Source organism: Muscardinus avellanarius (assembly GCF_963383645.1).
Source record: "Muscardinus avellanarius genome assembly, chromosome: 9".
Taxonomy (NCBI): Eukaryota; Metazoa; Chordata; class Mammalia; order Rodentia; family Gliridae; genus Muscardinus; species Muscardinus avellanarius.
In genome coordinates this window covers 5,225,747-5,248,855 of record NC_137795.1, presented here as the reverse complement: position 1 = coordinate 5,248,855, position 23,109 = coordinate 5,225,747, and the positions used below count along the sequence as shown (strand labels likewise).

The following is a 23,109-nucleotide window of genomic DNA, read 5'->3' as shown; positions in this document are numbered from 1 at the left end:
CCTCCATGTTCCTGAAAAATAACCTGTGCCACCCTGCCATTGAGACCTATACATCAGAGGTATAGCTACAGGAAAACGAATGGGAATACATACGATTTGCAAAGATGATGTTTGTAAAAGCAAGTAGCCAAAAGCAAGCAAAGATAGAGAGAGGGTTTATTCAGGTTTCCCTCCATTTCATCAATCCCTTACTCCTTTCCCTCTTTGTTCAATCTATATCTTTACACCGGCCGGCCATGGATGTGTGACTCTGGGCAGGTAAATAACCTGTTTCCTCATCTGGAAACAGAGCGTCAAGTATATTTTCATACATTACAGTGAGTTTGACAACCAGCAAGGTCCGCTGTGTACCGTGTGACCACTCACTAACAAGACAGCCCAAGGAAATAATGGTCTTTGCTTTTGCCATTTGCAGAACTAAAACGAATCTCATGTCCAGCGGCATCCCCTGGCCCCAGTCCGGAGACACCATCAGTTACCTGCACACAGCACCCTAAGGGGCAGGGAGCGCTTTGTGACCAGCGTCCCCGTTTCTTCCCCTTGAGCCGTCTTTTCTAATAAAGCGGCCTCCCTGGCACCCTTGCAGCCCCTGGCCTCCCGGCTTAGCGGGCCGAAGGACCTCCGTTCCGCGGCCCTTCCGGGTCCCGAGCGAATCTGCGGGCGCATGCGCAGCCGCGGCGCGCGTGGAAAGTGCGGCTGCGCATGCGCGCGGCGTTTACGCGGCGATTGCGTCACGCGCCGGCCGGCGCCGCTTCCGCCGCCCGCGGACCGCCCCCCGCGCGCCCATGCCCGCCCCGCGCCCCGCGCTGCTGAGAGCCGCCCGCGCCGCGCTGCTGCCGCCGCCGCCGCCGCCCCGGCCCGCGCCCCGCCGGCCCCTCTGCGCGCCCGCCCGCCCCGCCAGCCCCGCCAGCCCCGCCGCCGCCCCGAGCAGCATGGACGGCGCCGGGCCCGAGGAGGTGCTGGCCCCGCTCAGGCTCGCCGTGCGCCAGCAGGTACCGGCGGCCGCCCCCCGCCCCGCGCGGGAGCGGGGCCCGGGCCTCGGCCACCTGCCCCGGGTCCGGCTCCGAGGGACCTCGCGCGGCCCCCAGGCGTCCTCCTCCCGGGCCGGGGTCGCGACCCCTCCTGCGCCTCTCCGCCCGTCCTCCCTGCCCAGCCTCCTTGTCCGTCCTCCCTGCCCGGCCTCCCTCGGCCTCCCTGCGCCTCTCCGCCCGTCCTCCCTCCCCGTCCTCCCTGCCCGGCCTCAGTTTCGCCAGACTCTGCTGTGCTCTTTGTGCGCGGTGGTTCCCACGCGCGCCTTTCTTCCCTGGGCAGCGAGGAGCCGGAGCTGCCGGCCCTCGGGTCTGACCGCCCGACCCCCTCATCTCAAGGATGCTTTGGGCAGCGTTTCCTCCTTTTTTTTTTTTTTATCCTTCTCCCTGCAGTGTTTAGCTAGCCGAAGGACCGGCTGAGCAAATAAGAGGAGTTGGGACGTGGGTGTGGGGAGGTGTCCAACTTTCTTTTCTAATAAGGACGTGGATTCATCACCCTGCGCGCCCGTCCTCCCTCCTGGCTGTTGGAAGGGCCATCTGGAAGGGAGCTTTCAGATCGGAGACTCGGGAGATGTAGCTGTGCTCGGTTCACTCGGTGAAGTCAGCCATCCTTAGGATGGAACATTCCGAAATTTGACTTTGCGGAAGGGAGCAGGGTTTTCGTGGGCTCGTGGACTTGGCGATTTAATACAGGCCTCCTGTTCCTAGAGCCCTGCTGGAGATCGGGATTAGAGCCAGGGGTTAAGCTGCAGAGGATTCTCCCGTCCAGCTAGGTGGGGTCTGAAGCCCTCAGGACCCTGGATCCATGACTCGCTAGTAAACACGAATGGGTTTCTCTTGCCCTGGCGCCTGATGCAATAATTTTGCCATAGCTACGGAGGGTGGAACCCAGTTTCGGAAATAATTTTTTTGGGGCATAACTACCGTAAATTCAGAACATTTTGCCACTTTGCAATCGCTATTTTGTGTTCTGAGCCACATTTTATAGTCTTTTGTTTTGAAATTTCGTTATAGGCTTAACTTATTTTTTTCTTTTTTAAATCAGAGCACTGTGTTCTAATTCTTCTTCCATCCACCCTTCAATCCCTAAATAAAATTAGGTGTGGTTCCTTTGTCTTTACTGTAACTCAGTTTTTCTTCTATCCTTCCTTAGAAGAGAAAATACATCTAATTTGGAAAAAAAAAAAAAAAACACACAACCCAAACCCCTCCCTCTGCCACGTTAGCTTGGAACTGCAGGGCAAGTTATCCATCTGAACTAAGACTGGATCTTAGTTTACTGAAGCAAACTTTGATTATGGAACAGTCTTCTCATCTACTCCTATCTTGTATTTATGAAATTTATGAATTTTGTGCATTGTTTATTTGGCTTGGCTGTTAATTTTGTACCTTTTTGTTTTTTTTTTGTGTTTTCCTAATTTGTGAGTTAATATATGTAAGATAGTTTGGGTACTTTTTCTAATTTGCCAGGACCACACATATATCAGTTTATTAATTGCCTGGAACCTTGGATCCTACTGAATCCAGTGTCATTGAAAAGAAATTTAAAGGTTGTCTACTTAACATATGGGGAAATGAGACCCACTGCCACTAAGTCCATGTTACATATTTTCATTGTGGAGTTTGTGCAGTCGAAGGCCTCCCTGGAGTGGGCTTCTTAAAGTGCTTGAGAACTATTCTGGTCAGTGAATTAGCTAATGTGGAAAATGAATGAAATGAGCTTGCCACTTCAAGGAAACAACTGATGATGTTTGTGCACAAAAATAAAATTCAAGCTTTGGGGAAATGTTGGTGTTTTGGCAGACTTGAATTTCTTAACTTCGAGTTTGCCAGCTTCACAATACTTAAGAAGACTTTTTTTTTTTTGTGGTACTGGGTGTTGAACCCAGGGGCATTCCACCTCTGAGCTACACCCCCAACCCTATTTTTTTTTTTTTTTTTTTGATTCTTTGTTTTGAAACAGGGTCTAAGTTGCAGAGGGCCTCACTGAGTAACCGAGGCTGGTCTCACTGAGTACCCGAGGCTGTCATCCTCCTGTCTCAGCCTCCCAAGTACTGGGATTACAAGCCTACACCACCACACCCTGCTCTTAAAAGGCTTTTTTGATAAGATGAACGGTGATTAACAAATGTGGAGTTTTTGATATTATATAATAAATGGATTAATATTTAGATGACCCACATAACTTGGTTAACCAGTATTCTCCAGTTGACCAGTGAATGATGTTATGAAATTAGGCTTTGTTAAAGGATTTACTCAAAGTGTAAAATATATTCATGTATTTTATGTAACAGTATTAAAATTTCAGTTCTATCTTTTTTTTTTTTTTTTTTGTACTGGAGATGGAACCTGGGTCATTCTACATCTGAGCTACACCTCCAGACCTAGTTTTTATTTTTTATTGAGTTGCAAAAGGCCTCACTAAGTAGCTGAGGCTGGCTGCGAACCTGAGATCCTCCTGCCTTGGCCTCCCAAATGCTGGGATTACAAGTGTGCGCCACCACACCTGGCAGTTCTATCTTTTCTGAGGTAAAACTAAAACTAACAATTGTCAGAATTTTAATGTACTATCCGAAAGACTTTTAAAATTCTCCCTTTTTCAGCTATGCATGATTTTCTTTTTTCTTTTTTCTTTTCCTTTGGGGCACTACTAGAGGTTGAACCCCAAGGGCATTCTACCTGTGAGCTACACCCAGCCCTGTTTTTTGTTTTGAAACAGGGTCCCACTGAATCTCTGAGGCTGTCATTGAACCTGCAATTCACCTTTCTCACTGTTGAGTTGCTGAGGCTGTCCTTGAACCTGTGATTCTCCTGTCTTGGCCTCCCAAGTACTGGGATTACAAGTGTGTTCCCCCCCTGCCCAGCTGGTTTTCTTAATATACGTGACTTAAAACGCCATACTGCAGATGTAAGAAACTAGTTAGCTTCTATTCACTTAGAAATTAAAAGAATTGCAAAACTATGCCTGTAACCTGAGTACTTGGGAGGCTGAGACAGAACTGTGGTCACAGGTTCGAAGCCAGCCTCAGCAAATTAATGAGGCTTTCATCAGCTTAATGAGACCCTGTTTCCAAGTAAAATGGGACTTGGGGGTGTAGTAGCTCCGAGGTAGAATGTTCCTGTGTTAAACCTCCAGCACCACAAAAAACAAAGCTGTTTCCATTATTTTAGAAAATACAGTTATCTTGATAAAAATATTATTTTGTACATGTTAGTGTATGTTAAGCTCTTAAAGACCACATTTTTTTAAATTTCCGTTTTAATTTTTAATCCACATGTTCCTCTGCCTACAGTGGGGCTGCATCTTGATAAATTCATCATAAGCTGAAATTACTGTAAGTGAACGCGCATGCTCACGTGGCTGGCTGGGAGCCACAGCTCGCTGCTGCTGCCCAGCATCCCGAGGTGTCACTGGCCCAGGGAAAGGCAGGATCAGAAGCAGCTTACTGTTACTTACTGTTCCTGCTGAGTGGATGGAGATCACTTCTGCAGCATCATATGAACAATTTGGTTCAACTTTTTAAAGTCAAGGCTGTACAGTAAATATTGGTAAAAATAGTAAACGTAAACAAAAGCTTTGGGGGTCCTCAGTGAATTTCTTAACACTAAAAGGGGTCCCTGAAACCACCACCAAGTTTTACAACTGCTGCTTTAGAAACAGAAACATCTGACTTGTATGGAGACAGATTTGGGCCGCTGTTTACAACAGCCCACTGAAACTCCTCTCCTCCCAGCCTTTGCTTCCTTTACAGCCAAGAGTTTTTCTCTCTACTGTCTCCGTTTTCTCATTTTTCATTCATTCTCTTGTCCACTGCAGTCGGCCTTTGCCCTCCAGCCCTTGCCTAGTGCCCTGAAGGGTACCAGTCCCATTTTATTCATGTTAGCATTTAGCTGTTGACTATGCTCTGCTGTCAAAAATTGTTTTTCTTCCTCCCTTTGCTTTGAATGTTAAATGAGATTGAGTAGTCTGAGGAATGTGTGCCTCAGTATCTCTTGCTACCAATAAGACTTGTGGAAATGACTTTTCACTTGAGCTGGAGGTTCAGGGAAGAACCATTGTAGAGATTTGGCTGGCAGCTTAGAAATTACTTAGCTGGGTGTGGCTTGAAGCCCTAACACTTTTGCCTGGTGCATGGTGCATTCTTGTAATCCCCGTCCTGGAGGCTGAGACAGGAGGATCACTGGTTCAAGGCCAACAGAAGTAGTAACGTAGTGAGACCCTGTTTCAAAATTAAGAAAAAATAAAATGAGACTGGAGGTATATCTCAGAGGCAGAATTCTCAGAATTCTCCTGGTTTCAATCCCTTATATCACCACCAGCAAAAAGCAAATGAACTGTTATGGAGAAAAAGAACGGAGACGATTTTTTTCCTTTAAACTCGAGATGAAACTTAATAATTGTCAAGACAGGAGAAGAATACTGAATCAACTTTCTTTATACCCCTGCCTGTTTTGTGTGTGTGTTTGTATATGTGTGTGTTTGTGTGCACACGTGCTTATGACTAAATACCAATGGCAATATAGCCTAGTAATTCTGAGTATGGATTCCTAAGTTAATTCTGAGAGTATGGATTCCTAAGTTATCTCCAGAATTTGGATTGTGACTCTGTTATCATTAAGCAAATGATAACCTTTCCTTAGTCCAACTTCACCATGTGTAACACGAAAATGGAGTTGTAGACATTAAAATGAGGAGTTTGTGTAAAATGTGGAGGATGCTGACCACAGTACAGATGAGTTCTTGCTAAGATGTCTGGTGTTGAAATGATGGTGGCCTACTGGAATGCTGGTTCTACCAGGTCATTGCTGGTGCGGGGCTCACCTCTTTTCTTAAAATTGTCAGTTTGGCCAGATGTAGTGGTGAGCGTTTATAATCCCAGTACTTGAGAAGCTGAGACAGGAGGATCACAGGTTTGCAGCCAGCCTCAGCCACTTAATGAGACCCTGCTGCAAAATAAAAATAAAAAAATAGGGCTGGAGGTGTAGCTCGGAGTTAGAATGCCCCTGGATTCAATCCTTAGCACCACCACCAAAAAAAAAAAAAAAAAAGTCAGTTTGATGACATTTTCAACCTGTATGAGAGAATTGATGTCTTCTGAATTTGGTGAAATAAGAAAGCTTTTTCAAGTGGTAGTAGGGATTGAACCCCAGGGGCATTCTACCTCTGAGCAACACCCTCAGCCTAAGGTTTTTAATTTGGAAACAGGATCTCATTAAGTTGTGGAGGGCCTCACTAAGTGACTGAGGCTGGCCATGAGCCTGTGATCCTGTCTCAGCCTCACAAGTGCTGGGATTGTAGGTGGGTACTACCATACCTGGCTTTTTTTTTTTTTTTTTTTTTAACTGTGAGATGTGGTTTTACTGAGTTGCCCAAACTGGCCTGGAACTTGTGATCCTCTTGCCTCAGCCAGCAGAGTAGCTGGAATTACAGGCATGTGCTACCACACCCAGTTCAAATGTTCTTTTACTGTAATTAGAGAGACACTGTAAAACTTGGACCCCCCCCCCCCCTTGGTACTGAGAATTGAACCCAAGGACTACTCCAAGCTCTACCGCCAGCCATTTTTATTTTTTGTTTTGAAACAGGATCTTACCAGGTTACTTGTTACGTTGCTGAGGCTGTCCTTGAACTTGCAGTCCTCAAAGGTGTGCACCATCATGCCTGGCAGAACCTGGGAGCCTTAGCACGAGGAGCCATGGATTTTTCTCTGCTTTGATTTTTCTGAACCAAGAGGGCCTGTTAAAGCTCTTACTCTAAAAAGGGCAAATGAAAAGTTTATGAAGTTTTTGTCAGTAGTTATAAAACCTTTGGAAATGTGAGATGAACTTGTTAATCATAACAAGAAACTTTTAGCCATTTGTGTAAAGCCAGACCTCTTACAGAGAGGCAAAGAAGCACATGTTTCCTAGGTGTTTTTCTTGGCCAGTGTGAGAAAGATGAGAATGTATTCAGGAACTGAGCTTCTTGTTGATGTTTCTTAAGAGTAACGTGGATATCTTGATGGCAGTTCACATCAGTTTTATTCAGTATACACACAAGAAACCTCAAAATAGAGTTCAGTGGTGAAAAAAAGGAGAAAATTAATTGGAAATTAGTAATCTTTGTCAGGCATAGAGACACAAGCCTGTAATCCCAGTTCTTGGGCGGCTAAGACTGGTGGATAATAGGTTTGAGGCTAACCTGAGCAACTTAGCTAGACCCTGTCTCAAAATAAAAAATAGAGTACAATGGTTCAGTCCCTAGTACCACCACAAGGAAAAAAAAGACAAAAAAATTAAAAATCCTTAAGTACTTTTATTCCATGTCTAGGTTGACTCCAATTCTTTTGTTTTTAGGATTGGCTCATTAAAAATCGTGCTTTTAATTATTCTATTATTTAGAACAGGCATGACTCCTTTCTTCACTGGCCCTGTGGTGAAGTTTAGGAAACTTTACTCTCATTCTACTTCCGGTGATAGCCTCTGCTTGAATATGTGTGTCTGACTGTGCTTGAGCCTTAAAGAACAAGGGCAATTAAGTTTAGGCTCTTACTCCCTGTTTACTTGGGGCGGTGCTTGCCATCGCCCTTTGCGAAGCCTGGGAGAAAATAGGTGACGGGGGCGTGCCCATCCTTGACACACAGGGGGACTTTCAAGAGGGACTTGCCTACTCTTTCCCATATTCTAAAGGAACTCCGGCCACCCTTCAGAACTGAGGCTCTTGCTGGCCTCTTTCTCATCAGACTGTACAACTTGTGAACGCTCAGGAGGTGGGTGTTCTGACAGGTAGAGAAGGGAAAGCAGCGCTGAGTGGGTCAAGAATAAGCCAGTAGATAGTGCTGCGTGCTAAGCGCCTAGGTGTGTGTTGTGGTATCAGTCAACAAATATTTGTCAGAATTGACATGCCAGAACTCCTGTCCTCAGAGGCTACCTCATAGTGACAAGGATAGAGAAGGTTCCTGTAAATAAATAAGCAGTGGTACTGCAGTGAAGAAGATAAAATGGAGTTAGGAGGTGACGGGGATATTGCTTTAGCTAGGAAGGTCAGGATATAACCGAGTAGTGTAAGAACAGACCAGACTTACTTGGATATGAGAGATGAGTGAAGAGAGGAATGCCATGATTCCTGACGGTGTCAGATTCACGGTCCCCTTTTTATACCAGGTACTTTGGGGTCTTCATTACTGTTTTAGTGAAGTTCATGCAAAATATCTGACTAAATTAAACAAAACTATGTGTGTACGTAATGCTGTGAGTGTTAATAAGGTCTGTGTATTTTGCTGTGTGAGTTCTGAGTCTGACTCCACTGGGAGTGTGTTGAGGTAAGCAGAGGCGCACATCTAGACACGATTTCCTGTGCATACAGTTGCTGTCAGTGAAGAAGCTTTGGTGTGCTGGTTGCTTAGATACCAGCATCTTCGCCGGTGTTGTATTTTGTTTTATTTTTTCAAATGATAGATTTTTTCCTTGAAGAATGAACAACTCTTTGTAAATTCTAAATAAAAGAAGATAAAGCCTCCCTTTAAATTACTTTTCCATGATGGTAATCTCAGCTACTTGGAAGGCTGAGGCAAGGGGATTTCAAGTTTGAGCCCAGTGTGCCAATTTAGCGAGACCCTTTCTCAAAATAAAAAGGGGGGCTGGGGATGAAGCTCAGTTATGCAAAGTGCCCCGGGTTCAATCCCAGTCACACCCCGCAAACTCAGTGTATGTTGAAACTCTGGGGAAATGGTTCTGAGTATATTAAGGTTTTAGGTTCGATGATTGGAACAGATTTGTCGCCTGACCAGGACATTCTAAAGAGCATGAGTTGGTGCTCTCTCTCTCTCTCTCTTCCTTCCTTTCTCTCTCTCTCTCTCTCTCTCTCTCTCTCTCTCTCTCTCTCTCTCTCTGTGGCCCGTGCTCTCCCTTGAACCTGTGTATCCTGCACTTTGCTGAATAAAACGCTCTTTTTGTCTCTGGGGGAAAATAGCACGAGTTGTGGAAGAGTAGACTGTCTTGGTAGGAGAGGAATACTTGGGCGCTTGGAAGACGACAGCAGGGGAGACGTGCCCTGAGCCCTGCAGAGGAGCTGGGGTTTTAGCAGGATAAAAGAGGAATCAATTGAAAAGTGTGGAGGGAAAATAGTGCAGCATCTGTCCCCTCTGCAGCCTGAGAAGAGCACGGGAGAAAAAGCTGCCTTTTCTGGAGACAGACTGAAGGAGAATACTGTCCCCAAGGGGCAGGTGTCAGGTTGTAAGGACCAGGTAGAATGTCATCACATGTGGAGAAGCACTTTTGGGCCAGAAAATAAACACCCAAGGCTCAAGTAGGAATAGCCACCAAGTCAGGGATGCTTTGTGTGGTGAAATAAGGCTCACAAGATGGGAGGCAAATGATAAGAATGTGGGTGGTGTGGGGCCGGGCTCAGTGTTAGCATGGGCACTTTTGGATGGGAGACAATTCGTAATCCATTATGGCAGCCTAACGTATGGTCAGAGGTGGAGATCAGATTGGAATCTTAAACTGGAATGGACCAGATGTTGGAGCTATAGAAAGATTACTTGATGTTTCTTGCTTGGAAAGGGGTAGATTTTGTGGCCATTGACAGAAAACGTGCAGGAGGAACAGGGGTAGAGAAAACAATTCAGTTTGAAACAAATTGGATTTGAAGTATCTTGGCCACACACAAGTTGAGGTGCTTTTAGCATAGTGACAGCTGTCATTTTCTGCACATCTACTGTGTATTAGGTAATAGTGTAAATACTTTGTTTAAAGTGTTTCATTTCCTATTTACAACTGTCCAGTTAGTGAAGCATTATCTTGGTTTTATAGTTGAGGAAGCACAGACAGGTTTTCACTTCACCTAAGGCCTCACAGCTGAGCAGGGAGTAAACTCAGGTCTTTAACTTCCTAAACACCGTTTTACTTCAGTTTGTTTAGATGTGGACTATGTGGGGTGTTTTTTTTTTTTTTGTATTTAGGTTTTCTTGAAAGTTCATGTTTTTCAAGAATATAGGCAATTTCATAGCTACTGTCTTTTCAGATGTTTAAAAGTTTTTCCTGCATTGTGGTTGGGAAGATGGTAGACTTTTGCTGTGGCTCTGTAACTCTTTTATATTTTAAGCTGCTTTTCTGTGTTATCTTGGGTAATTTCTTTAGGTCTGTCTCCTTGGTCACTAATCCTCTCTTTAGCTGTGTCTTATCTGTTTAACCTGTCCTTTGAGGTTTTTAATTTCAGTGATTCATCTCCCTATGATTTAAGAGTTTTTACTACCTCCCTCTCCACTCTTTATTTCCCCCAAACTTGGCATTGTAAGCATTGTATTTGTTGTCTATAAATTCCACAGAATTATAAATGCTGAGGGCAGAGAACTTCTGTTATCCATAATGATCTCTCATATGAAAAATACTCAAATTGCATTGTTCTTTTACAGATACTTTTACAAAGGCATACTTAAGACATTCTCTTGCCGGGGTCAGCATTTCTTTAGCATATGTGAGGCCTTAGGCTCCATCCCCAACACCAAAAAGAGGTACCAAACACGCTCCTAACATTTCTCAGCTTCTGAAACCAACCTGTCTATAAATTCTGTCTTGGCCAGGGGGATCTTGTGCGAAAGCTGAAAGAAGATAAAGCACCCCAGGTGGATGTAGACAAAGCAGTAGCTGAGCTCAAAGCCCGGAAGAGGGTTCTGGAAGCCAAGGTGAGTCTTAGGATGCTAAAATAGACACATAAATAGGTCTGGGATTGTTCATCTTTTTTAATCTCTTTGGGGGACAGAGACCTAGAAAAGTGTCTGAACAAGGGTCATTTGGTTTGTCTGTTTTTACCAGAATGCCTTTAATGCCTCCTCCTCCTGATACACTCCTCACCCTTTCAAAATGCAGCTTGAGCTGGGGGTGGTGGCACACGGGAGGCTGAGACAGGAGGCTTGCGGATTCGAGGACAGACTCAGCAACCTATCAAGACCCTATTTTTGTTGTTGTTTGTTTTGTGGTACTAGGTATGGAACCCAGGGGCATTCTACCTCCGGGTTACACCCCCAGCCCTAGTTTTTATTCTTTATTTTTGAAATAGGGTCTCACTGAGTTGCAAAGGGCCTCAGTAAGTAGTAGCTGAGGCTGTCCTCAAACCACGATTCTCCTGTCTCGGCCTTCCAAATGCTGGGATTACAAGTGTGCGCCACCACGCCCAGCTCAAGACCCTATTTCAAAAATAAATATATTTCAAAACAAAAAATAAAAAGGGCTGGGGATGTAGCTCAAAGGTAGAATGCCTCCCTGGGTTTTATCCCCAGTATAAGACAAAAAGCAAACCAAAACAAATAAGTGCAACTCAAAATGTCATCTTTTACAAAGCCTCCCTGACTTCTGATTCCTACACCTGAACCTGCTCCCCAAATCCTAGACTCAGTAAGAGTCATGGACTTCCTAAAATGCATTGTTCTCTTTAAGGATTCTTATGTCTAGAAATACTGGTTTTGTTTTTCTCCATATGATACCTGCCCCCAAACTTTTCAAATAAACCTCCCATTGCTAGATATAGTTTGAAGTTTTAAGGTCACATTTTATGTAATGATCACTAAAAATCCAAGTAGTGCTTTTATTTCTTATCGGTATCTACCACTAAGTTAGCTTAGTTTTATTCTTTTAAAAATGATCATATACCTTCCTACATAATTAAGTAAAGGTATCTTTTGTGCTGTTTAAGTAGGGAAAAAATTAAGACTTCATTTTTTTTTTTAACTTCTTAAAATCTTGTCTTTTGGTAAATCTTATACTGAATTCTCCTGAGAGCAAACTAAATTGAAATGTATAAATTAACACTGCTACTTGCCGGGCGTGGTGGCGCACACTTGTCATCCCCGCGCTTGGGAGGCTGAGACAGGAGGATCGCACGGGTTCGAAGCCAGCCTCAGCTACTTAGTGAGGCTCTCAGCAACTTAGTGAGACCCTGTTTCCAAATAAATATAAAATAGGTCTGGGAGTATAGCCCGGAGGTAGAAAGCCTCTGGGTTCCACCCCCAGTACCACAAAAAACAAAACCAAAAAAGACCCTACCACTTAACTCTCCAATCACATTTAAAAAATAATCTTTACAGGAGCTGGCATTACAGCCAAAAGATGACATTGTAGACAGATCGAAAATGGAAGACACCTTGAAGAGGAGGTTTTTCTATGATCAAGCTTTTGCTATTTATGGAGGTAGGTGATTAATCGTGTGGCGAGTGGCTTTGCTGCTGTCCTTAGATCAAGACCGTGGCTTGCCGATTGGAATCTGATTGTATCCGGTCACATAAAGTAGAGGAGAGATATTTTGCTTCTGTTTGTGCTGTAGTTCTCTCTGCCATATTCTTTTTCTAATATACCTTTATTAGTGTGTTTTCGTCTCACATCATAATGCAGTTCACAGTGATAGGGACATACATGCTCACAGCACGGGCACGGCGAGCTTCCTCTGCTGCCCGCATTCTATGTCTTGGGATAGCACCCAGGGGCATTCACCTCTGAGCTACACCATCTGCTGGATTTTATTCTGTATTTTGAAACAGGGTCTCGCTGAGTTGCAGAGGGCCTCACTAAGTAGTACCTGAGGCTGTCCGCAAACGGGATCCTCAGGTCTCAGCCTCCCGAATGTCGGGATTACAAGTGTGCGCCACCACGCCCGGCCTATTTATTCTTGAAGACTTCTTTTTCTTTCTTTCTTTTTTTTTTTTCCCCCCTATTAGGATATAGAGACTTTTGGGGGCCCAAGCATTAAGCATTTCCTGTGTCCAAGTACTTATGTGATTTCGCATTCTTCTTAAAATGCGGCAGACGTTTAGGAGCGCTAGGGGCCGTCGTAGCGCCGGCTACTGTACTGTGCCCTCTACACAAGAGCAGTAGTGAGACTGAGTCCTTGGATTGTTCTCCATGGGCATCTGTCAGGAGCAGATTCTTCATAGGTGGGTAGAAAACTCACAGCTTGCCAAATGCTATAGAGGTGTATAGAGGTGAATACAATTCATTGGTTAAATGTAGACCTATGTATTTCATAGTGACGAGATTATAACAATAATATTGGACTTTTAGGGCTGGGAATGTAGCTCAGTAGTAGAGTGCTTGCCTTGCATATGAGGCCCTGGTTCAATCCCAACACTATAAAACAAAACAAAGAAACACACACAAAAGACATACCCAAGTATTTTGCCACTGAAACGTCATTTAAGTTTTGGCCAAGCACATCTCTAAATGTGTAGCTTCCAGAAGTTTGAATAGTGGCGTAACTGCTTAATTTATAGAATTAGGTACTGAAAGTTTTAGATTATTGTAGCAGGTCCTGCAGCAAACTATTTTCTATTTGCTATGGTAGAAAACTATAAACTGCTTTTTATTCTACTCCCTGTATGTAGGGGAGTTTCTTTCTTTTTCTTTTTCTTTTTCTTTTTCTTTTTTTTTTTTTTTTTTTTTTTTTTGGTGGTACTGCGCTTCCTGGAAACCCTTCTATCTCCAGGCTAAACTCCCAGGCCTTTTTTATATATACATTTTTTTTTCTACTTGGAAACAGGGTCTCCTAAGCCTGCAAGGCTGGCTTTGAACCAGCGCGATCCTCCTGTGTCTGCCTTCCAAGCGCGGGGATTACAAGCGTGCGCACCACGCCCAGCTCTATCGTTTTAAATTCGGGGCTAATCCTACGTGCAATGGCAAGTACCGAAATAGTAAATGGAGTAAGATTTTTTTACTCTTGTCAGTTAGCTGGAAGTACGGCTGTTCAGTATTGAGGGAACTGAAGTGTCGACCTACAAGCCTTTGAGGCAGTGTGTGAAGTTCTGTGGGTATCAGTTTCTCGTGCTTTCTTGTCTTTATTTGTACCTGTCTTCCTCTCATTTTACAGGTGTTAGTGGTTTGTATGACTTTGGGCCGGTTGGGTGTGCTTTGAAAAACAATATTATCCAGACCTGGAGGCAGCACTTTATCCATGAGGAGCAGATCCTGGAGATCGACTGCACCATGCTCACCCCTGAGCCGGTGCTAAAGTAAGATGCGTCTTCTGGCGGAAGGTCTTTAGTATGCGTGCTTAAGGAGTGTTCTTGTTACAAAACCACCTATGTTCATGCAGAAAACTGGGAAAATACTGGAAAGCAAAGAAAGTATATGGAACCCAGGGATATTCTACCTCTGAGCTACACCACAGAACTTTTTTTTTATTCTTCTTGAAACAGGGTCTCACTAAGTTGCAAAGATCCTAAGTAGCTGAGGCTGTCCGTGAACTGCAATCCTCCTGTCTCAGCCTCCCAAATGCTGAAAAAATAAAAAAGAACTGGGATTACAAACGTGTGCCACAGTGCCCAGCGTGTTCCGATATATTTGAATGTTAGCAGCACACTGTCTTTTCTTGTAATAGATGAACATTGACTCTGTCCTCAAATATTGGTTCAAAGCATTTTAATGATAACATGGAATTCTACTTCATGGATATGCCATAATTTAGTTAGTGTCCTGTTGTAGGCATTGTAAGTGTTGCTGCTTTTGACTGCACTACACATCCTCATTGATAGATTGTTGTGTATATCTCTGATTATTTCCTTAGTATAATTTCTTAGCAGCTTTGAGCAAACTTTATATATATATAGATATAGATATACATACATACATATATATATTTTGTGTGTGGGGGGTACTGGAGATGGAAAGCTTCTACCTCCAGGCTACACTCCCAGACCTATTTTATATTTTATTTGGAAACAGGGTCTCTTAAGCCAATGAGGCTGGCTTCGAACCTGCGCCATCCTCCTGTCTCCATCTCCCAAGCGCGGGGATTACAAGCGTGCGCCACCACGCCCGGTTCTATATATATTTTCAATCAACTACTATTTGTTTTGAAGTTTCAATGCAGATATTAGATTATTCCTATGAACATTGCTACAAGGGTAAAATTTCAATTACTATGAAAAAGGAATTCTTGCTATATTGTATCTCCTTGTTATTCATTTAATATTGAATGGTAAAGAGATAATTTTTATTACTAGCGTCCTGTAGGCACTCTTAATAATCTTAGCCAATTAAATTGAGAATTCCTGATGATTACGATGATGGTCATGGAGAGTTTAACTCAATGGTAGAATGTTTGCCTAGTATATGAGAGGTACTGGGTTTGAGTCCCAGGTCTGTGAAAAAAAGATAAGAACTACTTCTTCTTTTTTTTTTTTTTTAAATCTACTGGGGATTGAACCCAGGAGCATTCTACTTGAGCTAGACTCCCAGTTCTTATTTTATTTTCCTTTGAAGCAGGGTCGTGCTAGGTTGCTGAGGCTGACCTCGCCTGCCATCTGTCTCAGCTTCCCAGGTACCAGGATTTTAGGGTGTGCCACCACGACCAGCTCAGGGCTACTTTTTATCCTTTTAACTGCTTCTTTCAGTCATAGGAACTTTGTAGAGATAATAACCGGTGTCAGAGGCAGAAGACTTTCCTTAAGGTAGAGTGTCTGTACTCAGCCATCACACATTCTTAGTCAATCAAATTCCTGATGATTTGGGCCTTTGCTTAGGTCACTAACGATGGCATAGGCATTTATTAATTGACCCTAAAATGTAATACATACTTAATGACAGTTTTCAAAAAAGTATAAGCTAGTTAATGTCTTTTCTTCTAAAAGAAGGAAGACCATGGGAGAGGATGAGAATAGATTTGAGGAAGATTTTTCTCTGGCATACATTATTATCTCTCATGTATATATCATTATAGATGTGTGAGCTTCCATCTTTGAGATACATAGGTATAAACTGTGGGTAAACATATTGTGGGGAGACAGTATGCTAGGCACATACTCTACCATTTGTAGGGACATTATCTTATGTATTCTGTCTGCATTTGTGTATTTGTGTGAAAATGACAGATTGACTTTGCATTTGTTAACCTAGGACTTCTGGCCATGTAGACAAGTTTGCTGACTTCATGGTGAAAGATGTCAAAAATGGAGAGTGTTTTCGTGCTGACCATCTACTGAAAGGTATGGTTCTTCATCTCCTTTAAGTAGGATTAATCAAAGAGCTCAGGTTAAGTTTTTTCTCAAAAATTTCCATTAACTTAGCCGGGTGTGGTGGCGCACGCTTGTAATCCCAGCATTTGGGAGGCTGAGACAGGAGGATCGCCGTTCATGGACAGCCTCAGCTACTAAGTAAGGTCCCCTGCAACTTAGTGAGACCCTGTTTCAAAATAAAGAATAAAAAATAGGGCAGGGGTGTAGCTCAGAGGTAGAATGACCTGGGTTCAATCCCCAGACCCACAAAAAAAAAATAAATTAAAAAAATTCCGTTAACTTCTTATTGAGGCATACTGTGCAAATAAAGTGAACCGATCTTAGTAGACAGAACAAGTTCCTAGTTTTACCATTTTTATACTTTTTTGTGCTTTGTAATTTTACATCATAGTGAGATTCAGTGATACATATATCACTTGCTGTGATTTCGTCCACATCTCACCCCACTCCCCATACCCCATACTTCCATGAAATACCTTTATAAAAAGGGCAGAAAGAACATTGACAAGTTTCTATTTTTAAAAGAAGCTTTATGCAGATAATTATCTAATTAGGAAATGAATCAAGACAATATCATGACTGTCCCTCTAAAATCGAGTTTAGGAACATTATTCTTAGATTTTTTTTTTTTTTTTTTTCATTACTGGGGATGGAACCCAGGGGCATTCTACCTCCAGACTACAGTCCCAGCTCTATATTTTTGTCTTTTTCTCTCTTTTTTTTTGGTGGTACTGGGGGTGGAATCCAGAGGCTTTCTACCTCTGGGCTATACTCCCAGCCCTATTTTTATTTATATTTTATTTGGAAACAGGGTCTCATTAAGTTGCTGAGAGCCTCACTAAGCAGCTGAGGCTGGCTTCGAACCTGCGCTATCCTCCTGTCTCAGCCTCCCAAGCGCGGGGATTACAAGCGTGCGCCACCACGTCCTGTGTCTTTTTATTTTTGAAACAGAGTCTCACTGAGTTGCGAAGGGCCTCACTAAGTAGCTGAGGCTGTCCACGAATCGCGATCCTCCGATCTCAGCCTCCTGAATGCTGGGATTACAAGTGTGCGCCACCACACCCAACTCCAGATTTGTTTTTAATTGTTCAGCATTGAAACTCAAAATTTATTATTCTGTTTTTCTCATTCTTGAACTTGACATGTCAACACCGTTCTTCTAGCTCATTTACAGAAATTGATGTCTGATAAGAAGTGTTCTGCTGAGAAGAAATCAGAGATGGAAAGTGTGTTGGCGCAGGTGAGAGTGTTAGAGTTGCTCAGAAAGGTCTGGCTAGGCGCCGCCTTTCTTTCTGCATGTGATAAACTGTTGAATTCCACACTGAACTGATTCTGGACATAATCTTAAACAATTGATTTCTGTTCCTCATAGCATTTCCTTTTGCTTTCTTCTTTTCTTATCTCTCTTTTTTTGGCTAATCCTTTGTTTCATCCAGAACTGACAAATTGGTGTCAAGGGGAATTAAACTTACTGTCTCTCCTCAGAGGCCAGTTTTCTGGTGTAACAGCCACAGGCGCGGAGTGGCTGGCAGCGGGCATGGTTTGGTGATGTGGAGGTGGGGGTGGGTGACTTGACCTGCACTCGGTTTCAGCCCTTGATCTGCCTCCAGTTGGACTGTCCTTGCCTTTGTGCTGCGATTCTTAGCACTTGGTCAGCAAACGCCAGTTTTTATGCCCTTGCTTTTCCAGTTTGCCTGGACACTTCAAGTTCTGTAATTTGTATTTAATTTGACAAATTTTAGGCCTGGCAAGAGAAATCAAAGATATAATTTATTCTGAACCTGTTTTGGGTACTGGGAATGGAACCCGGGGCATTCTATCTCCAAACTGTACCTCTACCCCACTCCTGTTTTAAATTAAATTTTGAAATAGGTTCTTGCTAAGTTGATGAGGCTGGCCTCCAGCCTATGGTCCTTCTGACATAGTCTCCGTACTGGGATTACAGGTGTGTGCTACCAGGCCTGGCTGTATTCTTGCCTCTTACCAAGTTCAGGAATACCTTTTAATTCTTATTTATTTGTTGACATATTTATTTATTTACTTTGCAGTGCTGGGATTGAACCCAGGGGTATTCTACCTCTAGGCTAAACCCTAGCCCAATTTTTTATTCATTATTTTGAAGCAAGATCTCACTAACTGAGACTGACAACAAACCTATAATTCTCCTATCTCAGCACCCAAGTACTGGCATTGCCAGTGTTCACTGCCATGCCTGGCAAAAGCACCTTTTATATCGGAAGTAGTTTTCAATCCTTTTTTGGATTACAGACTACCTTAATATGATGAGGAGACTGGGTTGTACCTCAGTGGTATGGTGCTTGCCTAGCAGGCCCAAAGCCCTGGGTTCTACTCTAACACTGCCAAAAAAGAAAAAAGAAGAGAGTTTAAGAAGGTGATAAAACCTGCGCGTCATCTTGTAAGGAGTGTGCCATGGCTGCACGCGTGTATCGTGGTCCTTCACCTCATTGTAGCAGCTGTTCCGTTTGTCCGATAGCATGTTTAGTTATGAGATCTACTTAGGCTAACCCCTTTAATTTCATTTACTTCCTTGCATTAAAAATAATAATAGGTGTTTTCTTTGATAAAATGAAGCAGAATATAGGACTCCTAATGTTTTGCTTTATCCTCTTGGAAATTACTGAATGCTTTCCCACTGTTGCCCTGTTTTTTCTTAACATGTTAATTTTTCTCTGCTGAGAAATTTTCTTCCTCATTTAAATTGAAAACTTTTTTAATCTAGCTGTTGAATCATCCACCAATTTATTTTGGTCCTTGTGAAGTATATTTTGTCTGTGCTTGAAGCTTTAGTATAGTTACTCGTGATTTGGAAAATAATTTCTTGTATCTTAATGCTATTATAGACACATAATAATTTTATTTCTTTTCATTTCCAAAGGCATAGCCTTTTTGATTATTGAAGTAGGGCTCAAACATAATTTTATTTCTTCTGTAAATATTTCATTAATCTATATCACAGTGTAAAAGGTCGTCTATAATTGAAGCTTCTGATGTTATCTGTTTTATATTTGATTTAGAGGCTTGACCACATATTTGTAGCAAGACACTGAGAGTGGTTGTATGCACTTGCGTGTAGTTATCACTGCTGAGCTTCAGCCGCTGGTGACCATTGTCAAGATCTGCTTCTCTCTCTCTGGTGGTGATAAGATGAACTCGGGCATTCTATCTCAGAGATAACCCCTAGTACTCTCCCTCCTACTTTTCAATCACATCTCCCTAAGTTACTGAGGGCTTTGCTGTGACATGGCTTGGTGTAGTCGTTTGAAATTCCTGAATTGGAGCTCAGACATTCCAGGCTTGGCTCTGGTCATCAGTGGGTAGATGTGCGGTACAGTGCAGGGTGGGGAAGGGGTGGGACCCGGCGCCGCCAGTAAGAGGCGCCTTGTCTGGTGGGAAAGGAAGTCACGTGCACATATGCTTGCCAGGCAAGGAAGCAAACCTTGTACATTGGTTCAAGGTGGTAAAATTCAGCTTTGAACAAATCTTATTTATGGGATTCCTGATTCTTGCCCACCAATACTATCATCATTGAACAAGAGGCAGTTTGTTTTCATTGTTTATTGTGACATGGTAAATGCCAGTTTCAGGTCGGTTCCAGAAAGATCTCCATTTCTCGGTGTAACTGATTATGGTTTTAATGTGGATCTCCTGCAGGTTAGGTTCATTCTGATGTTCTTGAATTTTTGTGTGAGTTGTAGCAGTGGATGGATAGAGTTACATGTAATACTTTTATGCCTTGTTTTCTGGGTCCTTTATACCAATTCTTATCTTGACATGTCCTTTAGCTTGACAACTATGGACAGCAAGAACTTGGGGATCTTTTCGTGAACTATAATGTAAAATCGCCCACGACTGGAAATGACCTCTCCCCTCCAGTACCTTTTAACCTGATGTTCAAGACTTTCATAGGGCCTGGAGGAAACATGCCAGGGTATGTATCATGTTTTGTTTATTTCTGTAACAGTTATTAAAATTGCTTTAACAAGAGCTGAGTATCAATGCAATGAAAGAAAAGTGACATAGAAAGTGCAGATGAATATATTAAAGAAAAATGAAAGGCATTTTTTTAAGTTTTATTTCTTATAACTCCTCTGATGAATATAATCTCTTTTTTAGTGTGTGTGGGTTTTGGTATAGTGTGTGTGTGTGTGTGTGTGTGTGTGTGTGTGTGTGTGTGTGTTACTAGGGATGGAACCCAGGGGCATTCTACCTCTGAGTTACACCTCCAGCCCTATTTTTAATTCTTTATTTTGAAACAGGGTCTCACTAAAGGTTCTTGACGCTGGCCACGAACCTGTGATCCTTCTGTCTCAACTGCTGGGCTTCCAAATGTGCATCACCACGGCCAGCTAGTGTAAAACACATTGGAAAGTCCACGATCATTATATTTTCTGTGTATCATTACATAGTGCAGAAGGGACCAGAGAAGATTCTGAGTGTCAGTGAACTTATGACAGAGTACACTTTAGAAGCCATTTAGTTTAACACAGCTCTGTCCAGTAGAACTTCTGCAGTGACGGAAATGCTCTCTAGTCTGTGCTGTCCAGTAGCTAGTGATGAGCCGTGTGTGGCAGTTGAGCACTTGAAGTGAGGCTAGTGCGTCTAAGGAATTCCGTTTTTAAATTTATTCAATTTTTATTAAATTTAAATAGACATGTGACTAGTGTCCTGTCATATTGGACAGTATAGCTGTAGCCTGTTGATTTGAAAGGCGTGGTTTTCACAGAAAGGGACTCTGGCTAGCTCATGGTATGATCTGGAATCGGGAGGGGTCTCCAGATTCCTTGTCCATTGTTTCATTTCATAGCATCAGTTTTTTTTTATTGACTTGTTTTGGGGTAAGAGGAGGCATTTGATACAGGAAGCTAGACAGCTCATGTATCCTGGGGTAGAAACTGGAGAATAGTAACAACTGTGACAGGATGTGTCACAGTTACTTAACGACGCCAGGTTGGTTTGGGGTAGTGTGTGGAGAGTGGCCAGTGGTTAGCTTTGTACTCAGACAGTACAGTACTGAGAGTCATGCCGTGGGATGTTTTCTATCCCAGATATTCCATTCTTGGGAATTTATCTAAGGAAATAACTTAAAAGGAAAGGAAGCTATACTTATGAAAAGATTATAAATTAAAAGTAGAAGTAACCTACTTACCCATTAATTTGAGAGTGGTTGAATTATAGTAAAATAGATCATTTAGTATAATACTTTGCCACTGTTCAATATAAGACATTTTTACAGTTATTTAAAAAATGGAAAGTACAAGTAAAAGAAGACATAATTTTATACATACCACTTATGTGAGTGTAGGTATTGGATGCCATCTGGAGAGGACAGAAAAATGAGAAGCAGCCTGTTGGAGCCAGAAGAGGATAAAATTGTAGGGTTTTTTTTCTTCTTAGCTTAAAGTTATTTTAGTAGCATGCATATTTGGAAGTAGGCCATTTGGAACTTTTCCCTGGTGAGTGTTTTTTGCATAGAATATTTTCTCTAAAATTGAGGAGAGGGCAGTGTCCGTAATGGTGTACTTGTAAAATGTGGGAAACATAGAAACCCTTGAAAATGGGAAATACCTATGAAAGGCATAAAATGATAGGAGAGACCTGGAGCGTGGCCTGGCTGGTGGACGGTTGTGAGAGACCAGAGCCCTAATGTTAAATTGTAGCCATACTGGCTTCTTCTTGACCCACAGGTACAGTTTAATACATGGTAGCAGAGCTGTACTTAAGTAAGTGTGGCTCTCATGTTCAGAAGGAACTAAAATTATCTGCCTCCACAAAGTGACTACTCAAAAGGACATCACCAGAGGTCATAGGCGCACTGTGCAAACGAGGGAATAATGATGATGGGGATAATTACATAAAATGACAGTCCTGACAGTAGTCTTGTCATACCAGTTACTTCATCCATTTTCTGATACTTGCTATGAGATTTGCTGCTGAGGAAAACATCTCTTTCTAAAACTTCATTTTAGGGCATATATAGCTTTGATGTGAAAATAGTGTATTTAGGACTTTTAGGATTTGTATTTAGAATATCAGGTTTGTTGGAAAACATTACTACTTTCTTTGTAATGAACTGATTTACTGAAATTTAAAGGTATTTGAGACCAGAAACTGCACAGGGGATTTTCCTGAATTTCAAGCGGCTTTTGGAGTTCAACCAAGGAAAGTTGCCTTTCGCTGCCGCCCAGATTGGAAACTCTTTTAGAAATGAGATCTCCCCTCGGTCTGGACTGATCAGAGTCAGGTATGGCCCTCATCTTGGACGTGAAGCTTGCTGTATGAAACCATTCTGCTCTGATCCTGATGGTGGATTTATCTTCGTGTTGTACATTTTAATCTGTGGGGTGACTGGCAGTTTTGAGTCACAAAGTGAACTTGAGGGAAAGCTAGGTCCCGGATGTGTGGGAAGGCACACTGGCACTGGTCAGTTCTACCTCTTAGAGGCTTAAAATGACTTAGCCATGTTCTTCCAGCCCAGCTCCCTGCCATCCCTCTCATCTCTGCTTACTGCTGAAGTAGGTCCCAGCCCCTGACTCCAGATTGAAATGTGCAGGCGCCTGCCTGGTCTTGCTGGTCCCGTGGTGCCCTGAGTGAGCAGATGCCCTGCCTTCCCACCAGGCTGTCCTCAGTCCGCAGTTTCTGCAGGCTTGAGGGCCAGGCAGGGGAGACCTGGAGGAGACACGGCAGCCTGGGGGCGCAGGCGGGGGCGACCCCTTGGGGTTTCCTAAGAACCTTTAGCCAGGTATTATGAAAGCAGAAAACTTAATAGATTTCATTCTGTTATTCCCCAGTGTATTGGGCCTTTTTTTTTTTTTTTTTTTTTTTTTTTGCGGGTCTGGGGATGGAATCCAGGGGCATTCGACCTCCGAGCTACACCCCCTGCCCTATTTTTTATTCTTTATTTTGAAACAGGGTCTCACTGAGTTGCGGAGGGCCTCACTCAGTGGCTGAGGCTGTCCACGAACCGCGATCCTCCGGGCTCAGCCTCCCAAATGCTGGGATTACAAGTGTGCGCCACCATGCCTGGCTGTGTTAGGATTTCTTTGTTTTGAGAGTTACCAGCTGCTTAGTCTGTATATAGC

The 23,109-nt window shown here is 43.0% G+C and overlaps 1 protein-coding gene across 1 annotated transcript in view; it reads left to right on the top strand.

Moving 5' to 3' along the window:
• Window positions 1–785: 785 nt before the first annotated feature.
• Window positions 786–23,109, top strand: part of GARS1 (glycyl-tRNA synthetase 1) — a gene marked incomplete at both ends in the record, with an annotated part of 41,919 nt that continues 19,595 nt past the window's right edge. The window contains 8 exons of the mRNA XM_080701759.1: window positions 786–992; window positions 10,592–10,693; window positions 12,092–12,194; window positions 13,864–14,005; window positions 15,891–15,979; window positions 17,173–17,249; window positions 19,813–19,958; window positions 22,122–22,271. Coding sequence (XP_080557885.1) covers window positions 786–992; window positions 10,592–10,693; window positions 12,092–12,194; window positions 13,864–14,005; window positions 15,891–15,979; window positions 17,173–17,249; window positions 19,813–19,958; window positions 22,122–22,271 — 1,016 coding nt within the window. The remainder of the gene's footprint in view (window positions 993–10,591; window positions 10,694–12,091; window positions 12,195–13,863; window positions 14,006–15,890; window positions 15,980–17,172; window positions 17,250–19,812; window positions 19,959–22,121; window positions 22,272–23,109) is intronic.